The 27428-nt window shown below is 43.3% G+C and overlaps 1 protein-coding gene across 8 annotated transcripts in view; it reads left to right on the forward strand.

The window, feature by feature from the left end:
• The window catches only part of LOC135548594 (active breakpoint cluster region-related protein-like), a 229614-nt gene that overhangs the window by 198583 nt on the left and 3603 nt on the right, over positions 1-27428 (forward strand). For 7 of the 8 annotated variants that reach the window (XM_064978349.1, XM_064978350.1, XM_064978352.1 and 4 more), the window contains 5 exons: positions 23238-23297; positions 23818-23927; positions 24086-24225; positions 24939-25073; positions 26466-26571. In XM_064978349.1, the coding sequence (XP_064834421.1) occupies positions 23238-23297; positions 23818-23927; positions 24086-24225; positions 24939-25073; positions 26466-26571 (551 nt within the window). Of the gene's footprint in view, positions 1-4070; positions 4799-23237; positions 23298-23817; positions 23928-24085; positions 24226-24938; positions 25074-26465; positions 26572-27428 lie in introns of those variants that run through there. The other variant, XM_064978356.1, reaches the window with a different exon arrangement.

Below are 27428 nucleotides of genomic sequence, written 5' to 3' on the forward strand. Positions count from 1 at the left end.
CATTTCCACATGTGTACTTAGGGGAATAAAAGGTAATATATGCAAGTTGGCCCATAACTCCACCTATACAACACAGGTCTAGGAATATACATCCTCAGGGCTCATACAGATATTGGCAAGTCAAATTCAAGGGCTTTCAGGGACGTTTACAAGCACTTAATTGTAATGTTAAAGGACCTTAATGTTATCATTGTTGTTTTTTAAAGCATGCAAAAAGTGTAAAAGAAAAGTAGGCTAGTACCACTTTAATTATGCATTTTCTGGGGGCCTTGATGTTCCAATTATTATTACATTCTAAAATATGTGGTGATTAATGTGGACATTGCCTGATTAAATAAATTGGATTCATGCATAATAAAGCCATGAATAGTGGTATCATTAATCTTACCATTTGTGTTTTTATAATGAGAAAGTGGCCAAAAACCAGGTTCCTTTTTGTAATTGAAGGATTTGTATGGAAAGACAAATTGAAGCCAACATGAGATGTTGTCGTCCACATAATAACCACACATGGTTTTACCTCAACAGAGTAGCGCAACACCATTCAATTGAAGCAGAGGGAAACAAATGAAAGTTGCCACATCTCACAAAAACGTATGAAAAATGAAATCACAGATAGTTATACGGGAGCAGAATGAGTGAGGAGTGGCGACCTGTCATTCAGAGCCTGTTTTGAGCCCCACATTTGTATTACGTTTTTTATTTTTGGGGTGGTTACCTGTTTTGCATGTTATTTTGGCAAACGATGTAAAAAATATATCTATCATTGAGTTAATAAAGCAGCAAACAAACATGGTCTCTTTTTTTGGTTTCTTGAGTAAGGCAGCTCCAAAATGCAGGCGTTTCAGTCTAGCTCAGTTCTTTCTGTGGTGGTGGTGGGGCAGCCAGCGGAAAATACAAAGTGTAGGGGTTGGTAATGTTCTCTAGTTGCGCCGTGATTGGCTCAGTGTTCTGTCACTCACGGGGACACTGCTTCACCACCAAATCTAAGGGTAGAGGTCGAAAATTCAAGACCCTTTGTGCTGCCATAGAGTTACATTATAAGTGCCTATCCAAGAAGGCTCAAGGTCATTGGCCACAGATAAAATGACATGAAATCACATATGTACAGTAGCTTTGATTGGACTGATCATGTCAACATCATACTTTCTACTGGCAAATATGACCCTTGTCATATGAAGAGAAATTATAGATAAAATGTATCGGTGCTCATCGGCCATTGGGCATAAATATTACACAACAAGTTGGAAATTGCAAATTCAACAATGAGAGGTTTGGAAGGAATCAGTGGCTAACTGCAAGCATTGCAAAGCAATCACTTGTTTGCTATTAAGTTGAGTGGCTGTGTGGTCCCAAGTCTGGGTTTAAGGATCTCCTTTCCAAGCTTAAAATGATAAACATTCAATGTTGACCACGCTGTCAATCCAGCATGATTTCTGCCGCACTCAAAACAACTGTTACCTCGGAACTGGGAAATCTGACTTCAGTGAGATCAAGACAACTGGGATCTCTGCGGAAAAAACGAGCTCCAAATGGGAAAATACGTTTTGAACGTTCATCCAACTCAAAATTGTAAGTCGGGAACACTGTCCTCTTTCTAGAGCTATGACCTGAAGATCACTGACGTCATCATCATTCAACCTTGTCCCCCCCCCCCCCGAGTTCCCAGTTGAAAGCACCATAAATCCAGAGAATGCAGACAATGAAAGCTCTTCCAATATTCCAATATTTGATGCCAAAGTTTGATGACACAATTTTCCCACGAAGGACCGCCACGCCACCTTCCTGTTCAAATGAGCACAGCACAACAAAGTGAGTCCAAAAATGTATTGTATGCTGCCTCATAAATGATGTAATATGCCAGGGAGGTATGTATACTGTAGCTAAGAAAGTAATACTAAGTTTATGTTTAGTAAGCTGTTAGTAGCCCATGTGCCTCACCCCAATAATTTGATCTATTTTTCCTTCTTAATTTCGACCTAATATTCTGACTTGGTGGTGCACATGTAGCCTATAACCTTTTATATAGAGAAATGTAATCATTGAATATTGGAAGAGCTTTCATTGTCTGCTTATATGCCCCGTTTATTTAACCTACGGTTCTGACTTGGTGTACAGGGAGAACACTGTAAGAATGGCCCATGTTTTGAATTCTGTCGCTGTACATTTCAAAGTGCTAAACAAATATTTATATTGACCACATCCATCCTTGCTCTCTCATTAATGTCTTAATCAAAATGACGGATTGCCTCTTATTCACTTATGCCATAGTTTGTACATCTCAATTGTTAGTAGAAACCACCATTTGTTTAAGCAAGTCAGCCATGTCAGCTATATTGTTTTAAAAGGCAGCAAATGAGGTTGAATGAACAGTTTTTCTGCCAGACAAGGCTCTGCTGATAGCCAGGTGTAGCAGTGGTAAGGTGTTGGGAATGCTGTTGGGACTCCTTTATGTAGGCCCTAACAGTTTGTGGGCACCGTTATAATGCAATTAATGTATTGTTGAGTGTTGTGTAGGGGCTCTTTTTTTTGATGCACCAGGATTTCACTGATAAAATCGCATTTCACTGATAAAATCGCCACTGCGAATGAGAGAGCAACATATTCTGGACATACCTCGCAAAAACATTTTTTCCAACACTTGGGCTGTTGTTGCATTGCACTAACACAACAGCTGTTTCTCACTTGGCTGTCATTTGGAGAATTCCTCCCTCGATCAGATGATGATGATGTGTGAAAATATCAGTGTAATTAAACAGTTCAACACCAACTGTGCATCCAGGTATTATGCATAATTATTGAAGAACCACATTAATGATTTAGGTTTTAAGTATCAAGGTAAGGTGACACTTTCAGTTAGATGTATTCCATTTTTCAATCTCATTTATTATTTGTGTGCCTATGAAAACTGTTTCCACCATGTAACACAACACATGATGTACTTACACAGCATTTCTGAGCTCTCTATACAGGATTCTTACAGGGTTCAAGTTCAATGTCTGATTGAACTGATTAATGCTTAATATAGGATATAACAACAACTTACACTGACAAAAATGCAATGTTTAATGTCACATGTTTTTGGAGAAATCTGTCAAGACAACCGTGATAAAGGGTTTTAAATCAACTTGTGAATTTTATTGAATATAGCTATGATCTCCCCTTATCGCAATGTAATGATGGTAAAAAAAATAGCAGATTATTATCAACGACTTATCAACAGCTGTAACAAGTTTTCCATTGTAGGAAATCCTCACTGGTAGCCTAGTTTATAGAAAGACTCATATGAATGATTCCCTGATATGTGTCTGGATGGCTGAGGGTGGTGGGGGTAAGGGGTTAACTAGCGTAGTGGAAACACTGGGGGTCAATTAGCCCTGCATCTCCCTAGGGGCAGGGGAGAGGGGCTGAGGGGCTGGAGGAATCCCACTCTTAACACACACACACACACACACAAATAATGGGCAGAGGACTCAGTGGAGCGTGGAGGAGAAGTAATCTTGAGAAAACGCATGGCAACACGCACACAGGGAGAGAGCTGAAGAGAAAAGGGGGAGGAGAAAGAGGGAGAGATGGGGGGCGAGAGAGTGGAGGATGGAAGGCATGGAGAAAAAATATGTGCTTGTCAGATTACGAGAGGGTGTGAGAGAACCATTTAGTACCTTTTTTTCACCCTTCAAATCAGCAGTGAAAATGTCGTTCTTTGAGATTCCATTACATGTAGCTGAAATGTGGTCCCAGTTCAGATGTGGTCTAAATAAACCTCGTCTCAGTCACATTGCCCTCTTCTCGCTCCCTCACATTCCTTACTTCCCCTCTTTTACTCACTTCCTTGATTGGTTACCAGTTGTGGGAAATGATAACATGCATGAAGGCTAAGAGGAAAGGCACACAACAGGGTTTGTCATCTTTCTCTCTCTGTAGTTCTTTCTTTCTTAATCTCTTTCTTTTTCTCAGTTTGTTGGAGGTGTGTTCTCACATCTGGAGAAACAGGGCTGGTGACGGCAGCAGCTCCCCCCCTCTCTCTCCCACCATCCCTCCTCTCTCTCTCTCTCTCTCGCCCTCGCACTGTGCTCCGTGTCTCTGTTTGCGTTCCTGGAAATCAGATTGTGAGCCGTGGAGATGCTGGCAGAAGCACAGTGTGGAATAGTCTTGACATCCCAGAGAGGGACCAGTGTGGAATAGTCTTGACATCCCAGAGAGGGACCAGTGTGGAATAGTCTTGACATCCCAGAGAGGGACCAGTGTGGAATAGTCTTGACATCCCAGAGAGGGACCAGTGTGGAATTCTGCAGCTTTAGAAGAAGACTGAAAACCATCTCAGGATTCTCTGTTCTCACGGACTGAACCTTCCTTATTGCCTCATCTTACATTTGAAACAGACATTTTCACATTGTTTTCTTAAATGAACATCAACTGAGACCTTTTTTCGTCTCAACATTTTGAAGAAAATCTCCAACCTTAGACGTGAGGTTTTTCTGGACAGTGCTGGATCTGACCACTCGGGAAGTGGATACCTTTAAAATTTGACTCCCTGTTAGTTAGTTCATATTAACCCCTTGTGGGACAGACGTCTCAGCACACAGTCTCAGGTAGGATGACGGAAGTCCTGGTGTCCGACATGAACCTGAACACAGTGTGTGAGCGGCTGGAGCAGCACTGCTGTGTGGTGGACCAGCAGCAGAACAACCAGCAGCAGCTTCAGCAGCCTCAAACCCCCTCCTCAGCCATCAGGAGGCACACCAACACCGGGGCCAAGCTATGGGGTCGCGTACGCAGCAAGCTCCTCAGACAAAAGGTCCCTACTTAATTTATTGTCCTCCTTTTTGTTATTTTCTCTCATTCTCCTTTTATCAGCTTAGTCACGGTTTTCTTTCTCTGTCATTGCTAATCTTTTTTTTGCTCCCTCTTTCTCTGTGTGTTTGTTGTCATCCCTTTCTACCTCTTTCTATGGTCTTACGGGACTGACAAGGTCTCTCTGTGTACTTCACTGCACTGGGGTGAAATGTACACCAAACTCGTACTGTAGCTTCAGCTTCTGCCTCTGCTCTGTGCTGATGCTATTAGATGACAGACTCGTAGTGAAATGCATTAAATGAATGATTCAGGTACAAGGGATAATTTACTGTTGTTGCCCTGAGTACTGTGTGTGTGTGAGATGCCACAGTAATTTTACACACTACACCCCTCCCACCACTTGCTCACCCTCTCATCCTCCTTCCACGTCTACCACTCTGCTCTTTTTGCCCCCTCAGTGCAAAGCCAGTGAATGGGCATGATGATAGAACTCTCTGTGTGATAACAGATCTGTTTATGTTATCAGGGGTGTTTTGGTGTAGCTGAGAGTCTGAGACTGCTCCCTCTGCTGTTCAGAGAAGTTTTACTCCTAGACACTGATCTCAGCCAGTATTGCATTTCCCCCCTAATGGTTGAGGTGAGGATGTTGGGGATAGACACAGATCTAGGATCAGCTTGCTAAGGGCACCCTATACCAAGAGTGTGTTTTAATGGTAGAGGTTGGGTATGACTAACGATCCTCTCAGCAGGGCACCTGGGAACCCGGGGTGAGAATCATTTAGGGCACCTGGGAACCCAGCGTGAGACTCATTAGGGCACCTGGGAACCCGGGGTGAGACTCATTAGGGCACCTGGGAACCCGGGGTGAGACTCATTAGGTCACCCGGGGTGAGACTCATTCGGGCACCTGGGAACCCAGGGTGAGACTCATTAGGGCACCTGGGAACCAAGCAAGAGATGCATTACTGACACATTCCTCTCTAATTAGACATGGCAATTACTGTCACCAGAGTGCCAGGCTGAGGAGAGGCATGGTCCAGCTGACTACTCTTTCAAGTTGGACTGACTCCTCTGTCTGGGGAATGAACACGCACATGCACAACACGCACACACACAGCTGCTGTTGTAAATATGCCTTTGCTTCAGGTTCTAGGCCATGACTCATGCGTTGGAGGAAGGAGGTTATTTTTGTTTAGGAGATACTGTCTTTATCTCCGGTGCTACAGGTCTTTTACAGAGGCAGTTGGTCTATGCCTGTTTTTATATCAATGTGCTGGTAACCATTCGCCACTCTACTGCTTAATATGGTGGGAGTTTCTAGGTGTATGTCTGTGAACATATATGCAGTAATACACAGTGTTCGACCGAGGAAACCAGGTCTGTATATTTCTGCACTGGTAGCACTTTGAGCAACAGCAGTAATTGATGTGCATGATAAAGGAGGACAAAACCATGGTGCTATACTAGAACAAAGGATCCAAGATCAGGGCTGGAGTGAACTCTGTCTGCAGCAGCACTTTAAACCTGGGTTCAAATACGATTAAAAATAATTTCATGTATCATTTGAAATCATTTAAAATAGATTGAGCTTCACAGGCAAAACCCTGACCATTCTTAGTATTTGAGCAGGTGTGCTTTAGACAGGTCAATAAAGAGCGTTTCCTGCTTCTGATGGCTGGAGCTGACAGTATATCTCCTCTCTGCTCGTCTCTCCTGACTCTGCAGCCTGAACCAGGATCAGGCCTGGATTACAGGCAGAAATCCCTTCAGCTTTACCCCATCGATATCAGCTGATCTCAGCTGATCCCAGACCTTTCCACACCCCCTTCCTGGCTGAGTCCCTCTGAGTCCTCCCGCACTGCAGGCCTGATATGTGAATCCGAGAGAGAGGAAGGGAGGGAGAGTAGGCTATCTGGGTTGTTTTGCTTCTTATATTTAAATTACATAAATTGGTTTGTTCAGCTAAGTGCTGCACACTCTTGGTTTTCAAAATACACTGATACTCAGTTTACACACACAGAGCCACATTGACCTGTGTTTACACATCTGTAACTCTCATAATCACAGTATAATACACACCTTCACACACACATGCATACTTTCACGCTTGCACATATTTTCACACACTTGATCATGCACTTTCTTTTTTCTCTCTATCTAACACAGACATCCTCCCATAGGAGCATGCTTTCACCCTCGTGGATGCAGCTATGAGGTCTCATTCATTCATGTTGAATGAGTCTTTGATGGTTGGGTCTGAGTAAACGTCAGGTCTATGAATGACCTCTCAGTCCCAGCCCGATCCTCACCCGACTGGGGTCATAAAGTGTGAGTTATTCCCCTCCATATTTCCCCTACAGCACCACAGACAACCAGGCTGTGGACCGGAGCAGCTATAGAATCCCTACTATTACCACTCTACCTTTCTCATGCTGTTAAGAGGTGCTAAGAAGGAGAGGAAGGAGAGAGAGAGAGTGTGTGTTGAACAGACTGCAGGGCGTGACGGCATGTAGCTGCTAGCATGTATTAGTGAGATTTAGATGAAGGATGACGAAGGGTGTGTATTTGTTGTGTGTTGGTGAGTTTTAAACTGGGAGGGAGGTGTGTTTTGAGTAATGACTGAGCACAAAGGATCATTTATTTTCCAGCTCTAATTAAGACTATGCAGAGGAAGAAGCGGGAGGGACTCCAGTAGAGCTTAGGCTGGCAGAGAAAAGGTTTATTCCAGACTGAATCCGATATTATGCCCCTTAAGTACCGTGTTCATTATGTTTTCTGTTAATTGTGTTTGGAGGCTATGTCCTCTTCCATACTGATTTCCATTTTGGTGAGTTATTTAAGCAATAAGGCCCGAGGAGGTGTGGTATATGGCCAATATACCACGGCTAAGGGCTGTTCTTAAGCACGACGCAGCATAGTGTCTCGATACAGCCCTTAGCCGTGGTATATTGGCCATATAGCACAAACCCCAGGTGCCGTATTGCTATTATGAACAGGTTACCAATGTAATTAGAGCAGTAAAACACTTTTTGTCATACCCGTGGTATATGGTCTTATATACCACGGGTATGCCAATCAGCATTCAGGGCTCGAACCACCCAGTTTATAATGTTTTTTTTTACCCCTTGGTGGGCTTCAGCTACAGTATCCTTAGGAATCATGACGAGCAAAAGCAGGGAAAACGGGAACAGCAGCAGTTTCCTGCTGGTTTTGGAGTATGACAGAGTATGAAGTGTAACATCTCCACACAGAAAATGAATGGTATTCCATTTGAGTATGCTGATTAGTGTAGATGACATGTTACTGTTTCATACCCCCGTACCTCTTTAAAGGGCCTTCAAATGCCAGCCAGTACTCTAATGGAGTGTTTTATAGGGCATATAAATCTGACTGTCACTAAAGGGGGTCCAGCCCTTGACTGTCCCCCACGCTCCCCCACCAGACACCCTCGGGCTGGCTAATGCGCTCCATGAGGGGTGGAGGGGGCAGGGGAGCATCCTCAGGCTGCTACCCAAGATGACCCTCTCCCTGCTGGGCTGGGTCAAACGTGCTGCCCCTGGTAGAAGACTGGGTATTTTTTGTCTCGGTCTCTCCCTCCATGGGGCCTTTGTGAATCATCCAAATAGCCTAGGACCGTGGTTCCCAAACTTTTTACAGTCCCGTACCCCTTCAAACATTCAACCTCCAGCTGCGTACCCCCTCTAGCAGCAGGGTCAGCACACTCTCAAGTGTTGTTTTTGTAAGCCTGCCACACTTGGCAATATCTCGCATGGAATAGCCTTCATTTCTCAGAACAATAATAGACTGATGAGTTTCAGAAGAAAGTTCTTTGTTTCTGGCCATTTTGAGCCTGTAATTGAACCCACAAATGCTGATACTTCAGATACTAAATAAGGTCAGTTTTAATGCTTCTTTAATCAGAACAACAGTTTTCAACTGTGCTAACATAATTTCAAAAGGGTTTTCTAATGATCAATTAGCCTTTTTAAAATGATAAACTTCGATTAGCGAACACAACGTGCCATTGAAACAGGAGTGATGGTTGCTGTTAATGGGCCTCTATGTAGATATTCCATTAAAAATCGCTGTATTTCTGACAAATTTGATGTTATTTTAATGGACAGAAATGTGCTTTTCTTTCAAAAACAAGGACATTTCTAAGTGACTCCAAACTTTTAAATGGTAGTGTAGTTGCGGAGAGTCCCTGTAATCTTAGATTCAGATCATTCAGATAAGAAAAAACATCACCCAGATAGGCCAGTCGTGTGAGAAACTCGTCATCATGCAAGCGGTCAGACAAGTGAAAATTATGGTCAGTAAAGAACTTTAAGCTTGTCTCGCAATTCAAAAAAACGTGTCTATACGTTACATGGTCACTGCCCATATCATTGCATAGTGCAGAAAATACACGAGAGTTCATGGGCCTTAATTTAACAAAGATAACCATTTTCACTGTAGTGTCAAACATCTTTCAAGCTGTCAGGCACTCCCTTGGCAGCAAGAGCCTCTCGGTGGATGCTGCAGTGTACCCAAATGGCATCGAGAGCAACTGCTTGCACGTGCGTTACCACTCCACTATGTCTCCTTGTCATGGCTTTTGCACCATCAGTACAGATACCAACATGAGCGGCAGTGACGGTTGGCTACGTGGAATTCAGAGTAACTGTTAATGTGATCGGATGTTAATTATGTATTTGACAAAGGCGACCTGTATTTGACATTGTGTTGTTATTTCTCTGAACACTAGATGGTTTAATTTTATTTTTGGCATTGAAACGAGGCTACTCGGGCTTGAAAAGAACCTCACCCTAATGTATAGCACCGTTGGAAAATATAAATGGACTGTTTGAAAATGTGAAGTAAAAATGTTTTTTTTTTACGTTTTATTTTTTAAAATGTGAACCACATTTTTAGTTGGCGTACCCCCGAAGGCATTTGCTCGTACCCCTGGGGGTTTGGGAATACCTGGTCTAGGAGTGTTAAACAACTCCGTTTGGTATGGTTCATTACAAGTCTCTCAGTGGTCTGGATTCATAAGAGCGGTGGGTTGTTTTGGCTAACGAGTGTCTACCAACACAGGCTATTAGCATTCGGCTAGACTAGAAAGTAAAACAAAATATCCTCTCAAACACTCAATGGTGTTGCTAAATGCAGCGGACTAATAAACACTTTCCATCCAAGACCAAGAAGAAAGTCATCAAGGTATTGAAATTGTGTTTGATAATGCAATTGAAAAAGCACTCTTGGGTCATTCTCACAAAACGATATATATATATATATATATATATATATATATATATATATATATATATATATATATATATATATATATATATATATATATATATTCTCTTGAATCACTGAGATTAAAATTGACCTAAATGTAATCCGGACGCATTTCAATAATTCAGGCACAAATTTTCAATGTATTTAAAATAAGACACTTTCCAGTAAACTAGACATCTTAGTTCTCAGAATTATAATAGATTTTAGCAAATGCATCATGGTGTTGTACCTCAATTTGCTACAGACATTTTAAAACTGGTTTCATGAGAATCATCCTTCTATGAGTTAACAGAAGATAAAACAGAGAGACGTTGTTGCAACCGCCGATCATAAGAACGTCCTCCCCTCTCTGTCCTCCACTCTGCAGGCTACTATGAGGCTGCCCTCCATCAGTCCACTCTCTGTAGTGAACAGAACTGAGAACATTAGTGTCCCGGCTGGTGACTAAAGGACAGGTCACGCGCTCTCCTGAACTAAATATACATGTAAATAAATCATCAGTGTTAGTCACACTTGCTGCAGGCAGGAACATGCTGTTGCATAAGCCTCCTCTTTAAGCAGATGCCTTTATGTTGCATGATGTTTATGAAGCTGGATCTTATACTGTATGACTGAGACACACTGCCTTTAGAAGGCTGTGATCGGTTGCTTGGGCTGGTCTATGGCCAATCCCAACTCTCCACCTGCTGAGAAGCATGCTGGTTGGCTCAAACCAGGAAGTCTTGCCAGGATGCTCATGGCAACCGAGTCATGGAGGCCTTCTCACATGTCAATCATGACATCAGCAGCTGTTTACCGAGGCATCATATTATTACTAAGTAGAGGGATTTGCATAATTACTATATTATGTGTATTTACACTTATGTTAATCTACAGCTAATTTTTGACTCAGAATATCATCTCCTATTGCTTTGATTTTGTTTACAATCATCAAGCCGATAATATAATCTGTTAGCAGAAAAAATGATGAGTGTTTTGTTTTTACAGGACTTATTAAACAATCCCTAAGTTGGTGTTTTTAATCAAATGAAACCCAGTTGAGCTAGCTAGTCACTAATTAAACTGGATGTGAACATTGCTGCTTATTGCTAATTTAAAACAGAACAGTCAGTCACTGAATAAATATTTAAATTGTAGTGTCCCAGTGAACAAAAAGTGAAAGGTACAAGGAGAGGAATTAATGAATTCAGCGTATGACAATTCCATACTTCATCATAATTAAGTGCTGCTTAAATATCGCTGCCAAAATACATTAACATTCCCAATTAATCCAACAATGGGTTATGGAGAGTGTCTGTATAATCAGAGTGCACACGTTTCTTCCCTGATGTCATTGTCAATTTACAACATTGTCATGTTGTGAAACATAGCAGTGCTTTTAAAGTTCCACATACATGATGTTTGTATGTACAGCGCCTTCAGAATTATGTTATTAGGATCCCCATTTTGCTGACGTAAAATCAGCAGCTAATCTTCCTGGGTCCCGTATGAAACATGACACAATACAGAACATTCATAGACAAGAACAGCACTACGTTTTTTTGTTGTTGAAATGTACATATAGGCTACATATCAATGCATACACACAAATGTAGTGCCGTAAGGTGTTGCTTTATTCATTTTTTGAAACCAGGTTTGCTGTTTATATGAGCAATATGAGATGGAACAGAGTTCCATGCAATAATGGCTCTATTATAATACTGTATGCTTTCTTGAATTTGTTCTCGATTTGGGGACTGTGAAAAGACCCCTGGTGGCATGTCTGGTGGGTTAAGGTTGTCTGTCAGAGCTGTGTGTAAATTGACTATGCAAAAATGTGGGATTTTCAAGTGATACAGTCAGTCTCTCCTCAACTCTAAGCCAAGAGAGAATGGCATGCATAGTATTTATTATCAGCCCTCTGTTCTGGGCCTGCTACAGCTTAGCTAGATCTTTCCTTGCAGCACTGGAGTGTGGTGTCGAAAAAGCAGAGCATCTCTTTATTACGGGAAGAACTCTCCCCATCTTTACAACCATTGAATCTATGTTTTGACCATGACAGTTTACAATCTAAGGCAATGCCAAGTAATTTAGTTTCCTCAACTTGTTCAACAGCCACATCATTCATTACCAGATTCAGCTGAGGCCTCGAACTTAGGAAATTCTGTACCATATACAATGCTCGTAGTTTTAGAGATGTTCAGGACCAGCTTATTTCTGACCATCCATTCCAAAACAGACTGCAACTCTTTAAGGGTTTCAGTGACTTCATTAGCTATGGTTGCTGATGCATATATGGCTGAATCATCAGCATACATGAACACATGCTTTATTTAATGCCAGTGACAGGTCATTGGTAAAAATAGAAAAGAGTAGAGAGCTGCCCTGCAGTACACCACACTTTACATGTTTGATATTATAGAAGCTTCCATTAAACAAAACCCTTCGAGTTCTAGTAGATAGCTCTGAATCTACAATATGGCAGAGCCATAACACATATGTTTTTCAACAACAGGATATGGTCAATAATATCAAAGGCTGCGTTGAAATTTAACAGTACAGCTTCCACAATATTCTTATCAATTTCTTTCAACCAATCATCAGTCTTTTGTGTCAGTGCAGTAGATGTTGAGTGCCCTTCTCTATAAGCATGCTGAAAGTCTGTTGTTAATTTGTTTACAGAGAAATAGCGTTGTATTTTTAATTTTTAAATCCAACAGTTTGCTAAGAGCTGGCAGCAAGCTTATAGGCCTGCTGTTAGAACCAGTAAAGGCCGCTTTACCAGTCTTGGGTAGCTGAATTACTTTGGCTTCTCTCCAGGCCTGAGAACAGACTTTCTTCTAGACTCAGATTAAAGCTATGACAGATAGGAGTGGCTATAGAGTCAGCTACCATCCTCAGTAGCTTTCCATCGAAGTTGTCAATGCCAGTTTGTCTTTATACATTTTTCCACACCTACACTAACTTTACAAAATTCAAACTTGCAATGGTTTTCTTTCATTATTTGTTTTTTTTGTTTGAATACAGTGGCTCACTGTTCATTGTTGGCATTTCCTTCCTAAGTTTGCCAGCTTTGCCAATTAAGTAATCATTAAAATATATGAAAGATGGAGTTTTTTTCCCATCATTCTTTATATCATTGATCTTGCCTTCATAATACGGTTTCTTCTGTTTTGTGTTGAGTTTTGTCACATAATTTCTCAATTTGCAGTAAGTAAGCCAGTCAGATGTGCAGCCAGACTTATTACTGCCTGCCTGACCATTCTGTCTGCCCTGACCTCAAGCCTGCCTGCCACTCTGTACCTCCTGGACTCTGAACTGGTTTTGACCTTTTGCCTGTCCATAACCGTTCACTTGCCTACCCGTTTTGGATTGATTAATAAATATCAAAGACGCAGACCATCTGCATCTGTGTCTGCATCTGTGTCTCGCCTTGTGCCTTTATAGAAAGATGGAGTTGGAATTTGTCTTTCTGCCCATCATTTTATTTTAAGTACTCAATATTTAAATCATTGATCTTGGCTTCATAATACAGTTTCTTCTGCATTTTGTTGAGTTCAGTAACATAATTTTGCAATTTGCAGTAAGTCAGCCAGTCAGATGTGCAGCCAGACTTATTAGCCACTCCTATTGCCCCATCTCTTTCAACCATAGTTCTTCAATTCCTCATCAATCCATGGAGCCTTAACAGTTCTAACAGTCAGTTTCTTAACAGGTTCATGTTTATCAGTAATTGGAAGAAGCAATTTCATAAATTCATCAAGTGCAGCGTCTGGATGCTCCGCATTAATCACATCAGACCAACAAATATTTTTAACATCTTTAACTTAAAATTCACAGTAAAGTATTTTGTATGATCTCTTATACACTATTTTAGGCCCAGCTGTTTGAACAAAGGTCTACAGTATTAGTAAAAAAGTGATTGATACATGTGGATGATCTTGTTCCTGTAGTGTTTGTAAACACCCTGGTAGGTTGATTAATAACATGAACCAGATTACAGGCACTGGTTACAGTAAGAAGTTTCCTCTTGACAGCTTGATGAAAAGCCTCTAATATTCAGGTCCCCGAGAAAGTAGACCACTCTGTTTGCATCACATGCACTATCAAACATTTAACACATATTATTTAGATACTGACTTGGTGGCCTATAGCAACACCCCAAAATAAAAGGCTTTAAGTAAGGTGGTGAACAGCAATCTGCAAGTTTTTGTATAGGTTTTCAATGGGATTCATGCCTGCGATTTGCCTGAGCCACTCATGGACATTCACATTCTTGTTCTGAAGCCATTCTAGCGTTACTTTGGCTGTATGCTTGCAGTCATTGTCCTGATGGAACGTAAATATTTTCTCCAGTCTGTCGTTTGCACTCTGAAGCAGGATCTCAAGGATTTGCCTGTATTTAGCTCAATTCATTGTTTCCTCAATTCTTACCAGTCTCCCAGTCTCTGTCACTGAATAGCATACCCATAGTATGATGCTGCCACCACCATGCTTCACGGTAGGGATGGTGTTAGACGGGTGATGAGCTGTTCCTGTTTTTCTCCAGACATAGCGCTTTGCATTCAGACCACAGAATCTTTTGCCTTATGGTTGTAGTCTTTCATGTGCCTTTTTGCAAACTCCAGATGTGCTGTCATGTGCCTTTTTCTCTGGAGTGGCTTCCCTCTGGTCACTCTACCATAAACCCAGATTGGTGAAGACTGTTGTCCTTCTGGCAGGTTCTCCCATCTCAGCCAAGGAACTCTGTAGTTGTGTCAGAATGGTCATTGGGTTCTTGGTCACCTCCCTGACTAAGGTCCTTCTTGCCCGGTTGGTCAGTTACGCAGTCTGTGTAGTTCCATATTTTTTCAATTTACCAATGATGTAGAACACTGCTCTTGGAAATGTCCAACACTCTGGAAATGGTTTTATACCCTTTCCCAGATATGCCTCATCGCAATTCTATCTCTGAGATCTACAGACAGTTCCTTGGACTTCATGGTATAGTTTCTGTCTGACATGCACTGTCAACTATGGGACCTTAAATAGACAGGTGTGTTTATTTCTAAATCATGTCCAAATAATTAAATAGGCCACAGGTGGATTCCAATCAAGTTGTAGCAACATCTCAAGGATGATCAAAGCAAATTGGATGCACCTGAGCTCAATTTGGAGTGTCATAGCAAAGGGGTGTGAATACTTATTTAAATGGTTTCCTGAATTTAATTTTCAATACATTTGTAAACATTTCAAAGAACATGTTTTTACTTTGTCATTATCGGGTATTGTGTGTAGATGTGTGATACATCTTTTTGGGGAATTCAGTCTGTAATACAACAATGTGGAATAAGTCAAGGGGTATGAAGGAGTATACTTTCTGAAGGCCCTGTATGTATACAGTTGAAGTTGGAAGTTTACATACACGTAGGTTGAAGTCATTGAAACTCGTTTTTCAACCACTACACACATTCCTTGTTAACATACTATAGTTTTGGCAAGTCGGTTAGGACATCTACGTTGTACACGACACAAGTCATTTTTCCAACACTTGTTTACAGACAGATTATTTCATTTATAATTCACTGTATCACAATTCCAGTCGGTCAGAAATTTACATACTCTAAGTTGACTGTGCCTTTAAACAGCTTGGAAAATTCCAGAAAATGAAGTCATGGCTTTAGAATGACTTAATTTGAGTCAATTGGAGGTGTACCTGTGGATAGATTTCAAGGCCTACCTTCAAACTTAGTGCCTCTTTGCTTGACATCATGGGAAAATCAAAAGAAATCAGCCAAGACCTCTCTAGTCTGGTTCATCCTTGGGAGCAATTTCCAAACGCCGGAAGGTACCACATTCATCTGTACAAACAATAGTATGCAAGTATTAACACCATGGGACCACGCAGCCGTCATACAGCTCAGGAAGGAGACAGGTTCTGTCTCCTAGAGATGAGCGAATTTTGGTGCGAAAAGTGGACATCAATCCAAGAACAACAGCAAAGGACCCTGTGAAGATGCTGAGGGAAAAATGTACAAAAGTATTTATATCCACAGTAAAACGAGTCTTATATCGACATAACCTGAAAGGCCACTCAGCAAGGAAGAAGCCACTGCTCCAAAACCACCATAGAAAAGCCTGACTACGGTTTGCAACTGCACATTTGACATAGATCGTACTTTTTGGAGAAATGTCCTCTGGTCTGATGAAACAAAAATAGAACTGTTTGGCCATAATGACCATCGTTATGTTTGGGGGAAAAGGGGAGGCTTGCAAGCCGAAGAACACCATCCCAACCGTGAAGCACGGGGGTGGCAGCATCATGCTGTTGGGGGTGCTTTGCTGCAGGAGGAACTGCAGCACTTCACAAAATATATGGCTTCATGAGGTAGGAAAATTATGTGGATATATTGAAGCAGCATCTCAAGACACCAGTCAGGAAGTTAAAGCTTAGTCGCAAATGGGTCTTCCAAATGGACAATGTCCCCAAGCATACTTCCAAAACTTCCATAGTTGTGGCAAAATGGCTTAAGGACAACAAAGTCAAGGTATTGGAGTGGCCATCACAAAGCCCTGATCTCAATCTTATAGAAAATCTGTGGGCAGAACTGAAAAGTGTGTGTGAGCGAAGAGGCCCACAAACCTCTCTACTATTATTCTGACATTTGAGGCGGCAGGGTAGCCTAGTGGTTAGAGCATTGGACTAGTAAGCGAAAGGTTGCAAGTTCAAATCCCTGAGCTGACAAGGTACAAATCTGTCGTTCTGCCCCTGAACAGGCAGTTAACTCACTGTTCCTAGGCCGTCATTGAAAATAAGAATTTGTTCTTAACTGACTTGCCTAGTAAAAGAAAGGTAAAATAAAAAAAATAAACATTTCACATTCTTAAAATAAAGTGGTGATCCTAACTGACCTAAGACAGGGAATTTTTACTAGGATTAAATGTCAGGAATTGTGAAAACTGAGTTTAAATGTATTTGGCTAAGGTGTATGTAGTAGTATGTATATGTAATATGTATATAGTATGTAGTCTTTCAACTTCAACTGTATGTACCATCTACAGTTGTTTTTCTTACTCAGAAGACCCATGACTGTTTCACATGCATCATTCATAAACCAGTTTCTTTCACCAAACTCCCCAACCTCGATCTGTCATTTTATGTCCTATGTTAGAAGCAGGTAACCGGTTGATGGAGATGGAGACTGCCATGTGTTGTAGATACAGTCTACTCTGGAGAGTTATCTAGAATGGAAACCTCTCCAGAGGGACCTCAGCATCTGTTTGTCTACCTACTTCAATCCTGCCTGGTCTGTGCTTTGTCCTCCGTAGGCAACAGCAGTGGGATGAGTAGAAGGGCATCTCATCATATGCCAAGTACAGTATGTGTGTGTATAGTTTGTTGTGTTTCCATGCGTATGTAAATGTTTGATGTATACTCAGTGGATGTACCTTAAATTTGTGGCAGCCACTGTTCACTGACCTATTCTATACCATGTGAAGAAGCACATTGCAGATAAGTGGTGACCTCACAGTAACCTGAGTTGGCTCTGCTCTTGCCTTCTCTTCTCATCCACTCACTTTCCATCAATCATTATTTCCCCACTCTCGGTTGCCATAGTAACACAGTGTGCGTGGGTGCTTGTGTAGAGGCGCTGGTATTGGCAGTGGAATGGCCTTAATGAAGAGCTCAGTCGTGGCACCGTCATAGGATGCCACCTTTCCATCAAATCAGTTCGTCAAATTTCTGCCCTGCTCGAGCTGCCCCGGTCAACTGTAAGTGTTGTTATTGTAAAGTGGAAACGTCTAGGAGCAACAACTGCTCAGCTGAGCACTGTTAGACCACTCACAGAACGGGATCGCAGAGTGCTGAATGTCTCTCCTCGGTTGGAACACTCACTACAGAGATCCAAACTGCCTCTGGAAGCAACGTCAGCCCAAGAACTGTTCGTCGGGAGCTTCATGAAATGGGTTTCCATGGCTGAGTAGCCGCACACAAGCCTACGATCACCATGCGCGATGGCAAGTGTTGGCTGGAATGGTGTAAAGCTCACCACCATTGGACTCTGGAGCAGTGGAAAGGTGTTCTCTGGAGTGATGAATCATGCTTCACCATCTGGCAGTCTGACGGACTAATCTGGGTTAGCTGGATGTCAGGTGAACATTACCTGCCTGAATGCATAGTGCCAAATGTAAAGTTTGGTGGAGGAGGAATAATGGTCTGGGGCTGTTTTTCATGGTTCAGGCCCCTTAGTGCCAGTGATGGGAAATCTTAACTCTACAGCATACAATGACATTCTAGGCGATTCTGTGCTTCCAACTTTGTATCAAAAGTTTGGGGAAGGCCCTTTCCTGTTCAGCATCACAATGCCCGTTCACAAAGCGAGGTCCATACAGAAATGGTTTGTCGAGATCAGTGTGGAAGAACTTGACTGGCCTGCACAGAGCCCTGACCTCAACCACATCTAAGAACTTTGGGATAAATTGGAACGCCGTCTGCGTGCCAGGCCTAATCGCCCAACATCAGTGCCCGACCTCACTAATGTGTCATCAATGTGCCAACATCTAGTGGAAAGCCTTCCCAGAAGAGTGGAGGCTGTTATAGCAGCAAAGGGGAGACAAAAGGCCCATGATTTTGGAATGAGATCTTTGACGAGCAAGTGTCCACATACTTTTGGTCATGTAGCATTACACACACACACACACACACACTGAGAGTCAGACCTCAGAGCCTAGGGGCTGCTCAGAGAACAATGCGTTCCCACCAAACTGAGCATCATGATGGCTAAACGGAACACATCACATCGTTACTCAGTCATGCACATACTCACCCTCATGCTTTTTCTGTCATCTCTCTCTCTGGCTCTCTCTCTGGCTCTCTCTCTGGCTCTCTCTCTGTCTCTCTCTCTGGCTCTCTCTCTGGCTCTCTCTCTGGCTCTCTCTCTGGCTCTCTCTCTGGCTCTCTCTCTGGCTCTCTCGCTTTTCTCTCAAAGGCCTGTATTTGACATTTTAAGCACTAATTTGATTCATAGTTTTACCTCTTCTATTTTAATCATGCAGTATATTCTGTGCTACATGAAAGATAGATGATTGTACAGTGTATTCAGTGTGGATATGCATTTATACACTATTATCATGTGTTATGATCCTCTCCCCAGTCAGTCACAGTGTTTTAGGCAGCACAATGGAGGCTTTGAGTTCTGGAGGAGTGATGAGGTCCTAATTGGAACCATCGTTTGCTTTAGGATGTTTTCTATATACTTTATCCTTCCACCAGCCCTCCTTGTCTTTCTTCTAGTCTTTCTTTCTTCTACTAACACACGCTAACAATTTGTTTCAGAGGTTCCCAGGAGAGGGAGGTTTTGGCACTGTGATTCATCTCTTGGGACTTTGAGGACCCGCCCCCTTTCTTTTTGTGCATGCTTCACCTCATATATTCTTCCCCCTGATTTGGTTTCCTGGACTGTCACTCAAGACAACTTTTTTTTTCATCATCTCCCTTTGTTTTACCAGCCAGCTGGGCACAACCTCAAGTCACACTGGGGAGATCATTATTTCCATGTCTAAACTTCAAAGCAACATTTTCAAACAACATAACCTGCTCCCATCCATCCATCTATCCTCTGTGATAGGATGAGAATATATAGTCTAGAACCGTACTGATTCAGTTGCAGTTTGCACTATAAATAATACCTTAGCAATGTGGTCTCCCCTTGAACCAGCTCACTTCCCAGGCAAGGAAAATTAATAAATAGGTGCAGAAGTTCTTCCTGGAGTTGTTAATAAAGCAGCATAGCATTAGAAGTGAACGGGTGGAGTGGTTGAGGGGTCAAGTGGGTGTGTTGACTGCACACAGCTCGGCTGCATTAAAGGGTCTTTGTATTTTTATGTAACCCAATTTGACTCCACTCATAATTGACTCCACTCCATAATGTCGAGAGTGAGAGATATACACTGTATGTTGTTTTTCGGGCCTGTTTTGGGGGGCTACATGGTTACAGGAGGCCTTATCAGTCTGTTTGGGCTCCTGCCCAGAAAGACTCCTGGCGCTGGTGTAGTCAGGGCCTCATAGCCATGATTAGGGCAACCTTCTTTAAACCTCAACCCTGCTTGGAAAATTACCCCTAATTGTAATAGATGTCTTAATAACTGATACAAAAAAGCTTTTTATTAGGTAATTAATTACACTCCCTAAATACAAAGTTCTACCCTACTGTAAAGTTACGATAAGGTAAGTGTGCTGGCCTTGCGCTCGCTCAGCAATAAACGATTATGGGGCTTTTAAGTCCGACAAGCACATAATCTAGGAAGGTAGTAATGACATAAGTGTAATTGTGATACACAGGGAACTGCTGAATCAGCCAAAAAAAGGCATTAGCTCCTCGCTGTAGAAGTGCTAGGCTAGTCAGAGTGGCTCTGGTGTGTGTGTATCGAACACACACACACATCTCATCATAGATCATGTCAGAGCTCTATTCTCCCAGGGCATCATGAGAAAAAGGCGAGCTCTGCCTGAGCACAGTGAAGAGGGTGAGCCAGACATCAGCCATAGCTGCTGCTTACCCCTAGAGACAGCCAAATGTACACTACCGTTCAAAAGTTTGGGGTCACATATGTATCACATTTACCTAATATCACTAATGTGAACATGAATCACATTGATTGAGATGAAAATACAGCATACAAGAAAGCCCCCTTTCTCAAAATAAATCAGGTCATTATAATAGGCTAACACACAGTGGAAGCACTGAGGATGCCCTTTCTGTTCGCTACCATTGTATTACTATGCTAGTGCTCGGTTTCATCTTGTTCCTGTTAGTTCTTGTAAGTCGAACTGTCATCTGGTTGTGGGCCAGGTTCTCTTTACCTCTGCTGAAATGCTTGAGGGTGGAGACAGGGCGGAGTGTCCATTGGGAAAGGGAGACGGGGCGGAGTGTCCGTTGGGAAAGGGAGACAGGGCGGAGTGTCCGTTGGGAAAGGGAGACAGGGCGGAGTGTCCGTTGGGAAAGGGAGACAGGGCGGAGTGTCCGTTGGGAAAGGGAGACAGGGCGGAGTGTCCGTTGGGAAAGGGAGACAGGGCGGAGTGTCCGTTGGGAAAGGGAGACAGGGCGGAGTGTCCGTTGGGAAAGGGAGACAGGGCGGAGTGTCCGTTGGGAAAGGGAGACAGGGCGGAGTGTCCGTTGGGAAAGGGAGACGGGGCGGAGTGTCCGTTGGGAAAGGGAGACGGGGCGGAGTGTCCGTTGGGAAAGGGAGACGGGGCGGAGTGTCCGTTGGGAAAGGGAGACGGGGCGGAGTGTCCGTTGGGAAAGGGAGACGGGGCGGAGTGTCCGTTGGGAAAGGGAGACGGGGCGGAGTGTCCGTTGGGAAAGGGAGACAGGGCGGAGTGTCCGTTGGGAAAGGGAGACAGGGCGGAGTGTCCGTTGGGAAAGGGAGACAGGGCGGAGTGTCCGTTGGGAAAGGGAGACAGGGCGGAGTGTCCGTTGGGAAAGGGAGACAGGGCCAGGGGTTGTGCTTTTTCCCATTTTATAGTATCGTTCAAAAGTTTGGGGTCACTTAGAAATGTCCTTGTTTTTGAAAGAAAAGCTATTTTCTGTCCATTAAAATGACATAAAATTGATCAGAAATACAGTGTAGACATTGTTAATGTTGTAAATTACTATTGTAGCTGGAAACAGCTGATTTAAAAAAAAAATAATAATAATAATAAAAAATGGAATATCTACACAGACGTACAGAGGCCCATTATCAGCAACCATCACGTCTGTGTTCCATGGCACGTTGTGTTAGCTAAACCATGTTTATGGACTGCCCCCTCTCATTGAAGCCACTGGCGTTCGATGCCGACCGCAGTACTGCAGGCATTGTTAGCAGAAAACAGGATCCCCCACTATAGTCATATAAATAAATAAAACATGCCAAAGACAATCATGGTACCAATAACAGCTTCTAATACACAGATGTATGTCCTTGTATGTACTTGTTACTCAATGATAGGAGGCAGCACTGAGCTAGCCTGCAGCATCACTTCCTGGAATAGCTCATACTGCTGATGTTATGTCTCCATGAGACGGCATCTTACCAGATTTTATTTGGCTTCAATGCGCTATTCGTATTCACATAGGGATGCATGGTGTCACGTGATCGTTGGCTTTGCCATTTCATATATACAGTCATTTGTTTTAATGCAGACAGAATCCATTTCGTTAGGTAGGGACAGACCCACACACAGCCCTCAGTCTGGCTCGACGGCAGAGGCTCCTCTCTGTCTAAACACACACATACTCACACATTACCCAGCGTGCACCACTGCTCCATCCACACAGGGGGTAAAGCCCATTTAACTTTATCAGATGTCAGCGTCCTGGAAATTAAATGACAAGAAAAAATAAAGTTCCCAGGGATGTTTTGTAATTTAAATATAGACCGGCTTGTCTGTGAATTTTCATCAAGGAGGCAAATGGAAAACTGGATATTTTTCCTCCACAAACAGCAGCAGTGAGAAAATAGCCCTGCTCCTCCTCTGGTCCATGCTGAGAGGCTCGTCTCGGGTGGGAAAACAAACTGTAACGTGCCCTTGTTGTTCTCTTGGCTGGACTTTAAAGGAGCTCCTCAGAGCCTCACCAAAGCATGACGGGAGGGAGACATCTGGAGTAGGTGTTAGAGAGGGAGGGAACAGAAGTGTTTGTGTCCTAATAAACAGACAACTTCCTCCAGTGCAGTGAACTCTAGGTAGGCAGAGGTCCAGATCACTGAGACCTAGCGAGGTACTGGGGATGTAGTGACAAGTAGAACACAAAACATAGGCGAGAATGTAACATTGATGTCTTGGTGACTATGGGAGCGAAACAGTGTTTGTTTCCTAATAAACATACTTTTCCCTCCAGTGCAGTGAACCCTGACTACTCAGAGAGCTGGCTAGGTACAGAGTTGTAGTGACAGATGACTTTAGCAGTAATAGAACACAGGCACCAGAAAGAAGGCATTAGTTTCTCTACTAGGGTGCAGTCTTATATATGATATACAGAGTGTGTTCTGTGAAGGTCCATGTGATTGTGTCCATAATACGTGTATTTGAACACTCTCTGCTCTTGTCATACCTTCTCTGTCTCCTATGAGGCCATGCAGTGATGTGGCTTGTGTAGAAACTATAACGAAGGAGACTCAAACATAACTTTGCTCTCTTTCCCTGTGTATTTCAGCTGGACCCCCAGACGGTTCAGTCTAAGAACTGGCACATGGACGTCATAGAGATGAACGGGGTAAGGGACATTTGGGACCAGTTCCCCGGGACCGAGATGAAGCCTATTCTTGGACTAAGCTCTTTCAATGTTGAATCTCCACAGAACATGCTTTTTAGTATAGGACTCGGATGTCACTGTGTCTGGAAAACCAGCCAATTCTGATACTGTCAGTCATTTACACATCTCAACACTGTTAATAGAAGATGACTATTGTTAGGGATTGGTGTGTGGATATTGTAACGAAGCTTGTTGTTACAGTTGACCAGGGCCATGCAACGTTATCTTTACTAGCTTGGCCAACTCTCTGATTGCTCCGGAACAGTGTTTTTAAACAGCCGTAAAGTTTAAACAACAACGCTAGATCCACTTACACTCCTGGGTGCTGTGTAATGATCAGAAGAAAGCACTTGGAAGCTGTGTATTTTAAACTAGTGACTGCAGCTAAAAGCTGGTGCAATGTTTGCTGTTCATGGTCCCTGTCAAATAAACCACTTAATATGCAGCTTGTTTGACGCGTTGTATGTATCGTCTCCCACAGATCAAAGTGGAGTTCTCCATGAAGTTTACGAGTCGGGACTTGAGTCTGAAGAGAACGCCCTCCAAAAAACAGAGTGGGGTGTTCGGGGTCAAAATCAGTGTGGTGACAAAGTAAGCCATGTTGATATTTTGTATTCAAACATACCTGCAACAACATGAGAAATCTTTCTGCTCAGTTTATTACACTTTCAGCATCACATTGTTGACTGTAATCTAATTACAGTCATAGTACTGCAATATCAGTCCTGAAGAATATTGTCCCCCAACAGGCGCGAGCGCTCCAAGGTGCCTTACATAGTCCGCCAGTGCATTGAAGAGGTGGAGAAGAGGGGGATCGATGAGGTGGGAATCTACAGGATCTCAGGGGTGGCCACCGACATCCAGGCCCTCAAAGCAGCATTCGACACCAGTAAGAAACGCTCATACTGAGACTACTTCAAAGCACACCTCAGCCTTCATCAACAGACACAGCATTTTCCCCTGGCCATGGCATCTGACCAGGGATAACTCTTGGCCCTATATATAAACTATAACCAGGGCCATGAGTATTTCCTGGTCAAGTCACAGACCCAACATTATCAACACAAGCCTCCCTCTGTGAGCTGTCCTGTCCTTCCACTCTGTTGTACTGTGGGCCGGGGTCAGACTACCAGGCCCATGGCAGAGGGGCTTCAGCCTGGCTATAAACAGAGAGAGTTGTGGGAAAGGACAGGAAGAACACAGGTCTGACGAGCCGCAGCTGTCAGCTGTGTGTTGTCCTCCCTGGGACTCCCACATCCAGGTTGTGTCCCATATTGCCACCCTATTCCCTATATAGTGCTGTACTTTTGACCAGGGCCCACTCTGTAGGGCATAGGATGCTATTTGGGACACACCCTCACAGCCCCTAGACCAAACCAAATGCTAACCTCCTCAGCATCTCTCTGCTGTGTTCATGTCTCACTGAGCTGAGATCTCCGGTTGTTTGGGTTATAGAGTGTGGTTTCTTGTTATGTCATCTCTGGAGCCAGAATGATCTGCCTGGAAATTAACTAGTTGTTTGGTTGGGATGATACACTTCCCTTATCTGTTTTATCCCGCCCTCTCTATATATATTTATATCTATCTCTCTCCCCTTCAAAGATAGCAAAGACATCCTGGTGATGTTGAGTGACATGGACATCAATGCCATCGCGGGAACGCTGAAGCTGTACTTCCGTGAGCTGCCAGAGCCCCTGCTCACTGACCGCCTGTACCCAGCCTTCATGGAGGGCATAGGTACGACCTCGAACAGACCACATACATTCATACATCTCAATGCAATACCATAGAAATACATTTATTATGCTTCTCAGTAGTAACAGAGAGAGGGGTTATTCCATTTTTTTATTCACAGAAACTGCTACATTGACAAGACAACATTGAAAGGATTGTTAATTTTTGCCCCTTAGAGTGGTAATTCTTAACTTATTTTCTTCTCTTTTCCCTCTCCTCCTCCTGTATACTCCTCATGTATCTTCCTCCTGTATACTCCACATGTATCTTCCTCCTGTATACTCCACATGTATCTTCCTCCTGTATACTCCCCATGTATCTTCCTCCTGTATACTCCCCATGTATCTTCCTTCTGTATCCTCCCCATGTATCTTCCTCCTGTATCTTCCTCCTGTATACTCCCCATGTATCTTCCTTCTGTATACTCCCCATGTATCTTCCTCCTGTATACTCCCCATGTATCTTCCTTCTGTATACTCCCCATGTATCTTCCTCCTGTATCCTCCCCATGTATCTTCCTTCTGTATCCTCCCCATGTATCTTCCTTCTGTATACTCCCCATGTATCTTCCTTCTGTATACTCCTCATGTATCTTCCTCCTGTATACTCCACATGTATCTTCCTCCTGTATACTCCCCATGTATCTTCCTTCTGTATCCTCCCCATGTATCTTCCTCCTGTATACTCCCCATGTATCTTCCTTCTGTATACTCCCCATGTATCTTCCTCCTGTATCCTCCCCATGTATCTTCCTTCTGTATCCTCCCCATGTATCTTCCTCCTGTATACTCCCCATGTATCTTCCTTCTGTATACTCCCCATGTATCTTCCTTCTGTATACTCCCCATGTATCTTCCTCCTGTATACTCCCCATGTATCTTCCTCCTGTATACTCCCCATGTATCTTCCTTCTGTATCCTCCCCATGTATCTTCCTCCTGTATCTTCCTCCTGTATACTCCCCATGTATCTTCCTCCTGTATACTCCCCATGTATCTTCCTCCTGTATACTCCCCATGTATCTTCCTCCTGTATACTCCCCATGTATCTTCCTCCTGTATCCTCCCCATGTATCTTCCTCCTGTATACTCCCCATGTATCTCCTCCTCCATGTATACTCCCCATGTATCTTCCTCCTGTATACTCCCCATGTATACTCCCCATGTATCCTCCTCCTGTATACTCCCCATGTATCTTCCTCCTGTATACTCTCCATGTATCTTCCTCCTGTATACTCCCCATGTATATTCCTCCTGTATACTCCCCATGTATACTCCCCATGTATCTTCCTCCTGTATACTCTCCATGTATCTTCCTCCTGTATCCTCCCCATGTATCTTCCTCCTGTATACTCCCCATGTATCTTCCTCCTGTATCCTCCTCCTCTTCTCCACAGCTCTGTCGGACCCTGCAGCCAAGGAGAACTGCATGATGCATCTGCTGCGCTCACTGCCTGACCCTAACCTCATCACCTTCCTCAGCCTGCTGGAGCATCTCAAGAGGTATACACACACACGCGTACACACACACACACACACACACGCATACACACACACACACACACACACGTGTACACACAAGGGGCCAGTAACTACTATTGGTGACCGTGTGGGCCAGATTAACAGGCAGCATAATACGTTCAGAGTGGGTTTTGGAGGAGTTCTGGGCAGAATACGGTCCACATGCGAGTGGTTCTTTTTAGCCTGCCATAAAACGGTAGTCTGGAGAGCTTCATGAAGTGTGCTACTGTGACCGCACCCCACTCATTAGCCACTGACTGACCGCCCCAATAAGAGAAAGGACAGGGGGAAAAGTCATCAGTGTACAGGCCAGACCCTGTGTGGTCAACAGAGCTAACACACACACACACACACACACACACACACACACACACACACACACACACACACACACACACACACACACACACATACGTCTATCCCTGGAGAGGAATCAGCATCAGTCTCCACTGGGCCTTTTACGCTAGACCTGTTGTGGTGAAGTTAAGGGGCTCGACCTATGGCCCAGTTGAAGGAAACACATTAAAGTCAATGAAAAATGACTTTACTGCTAAAAATGACTTCTCTACTACTATTTTGTCTTTGAAAATAGCTGTGATGGTTTTAGATGGCCGACCATGTGCTATTTAGTCTCTAAATGCAGTGTGGAACTACATTGGATGACATCATGGCTGTGGTCAGTTAGAAGACCATAGTAGAGCAGGGCCCAGCCCAACCACAGACTAGTAACCACTAGCATGGGCAGGAACACTTATGGGTCTCTTCCTATCACTCACATCTGACCTAGAACCAGCTGTCTGTCATCAGCCATAGAAGCAATGGCCTGTGTGGGAACTTAT

The sequence above is a fragment of the Oncorhynchus masou genome, chromosome 11 (genome assembly GCF_036934945.1).
Source record: "Oncorhynchus masou masou isolate Uvic2021 chromosome 11, UVic_Omas_1.1, whole genome shotgun sequence".
In the NCBI taxonomy this organism is placed as follows: domain Eukaryota; kingdom Metazoa; phylum Chordata; class Actinopteri; order Salmoniformes; family Salmonidae; genus Oncorhynchus; species Oncorhynchus masou.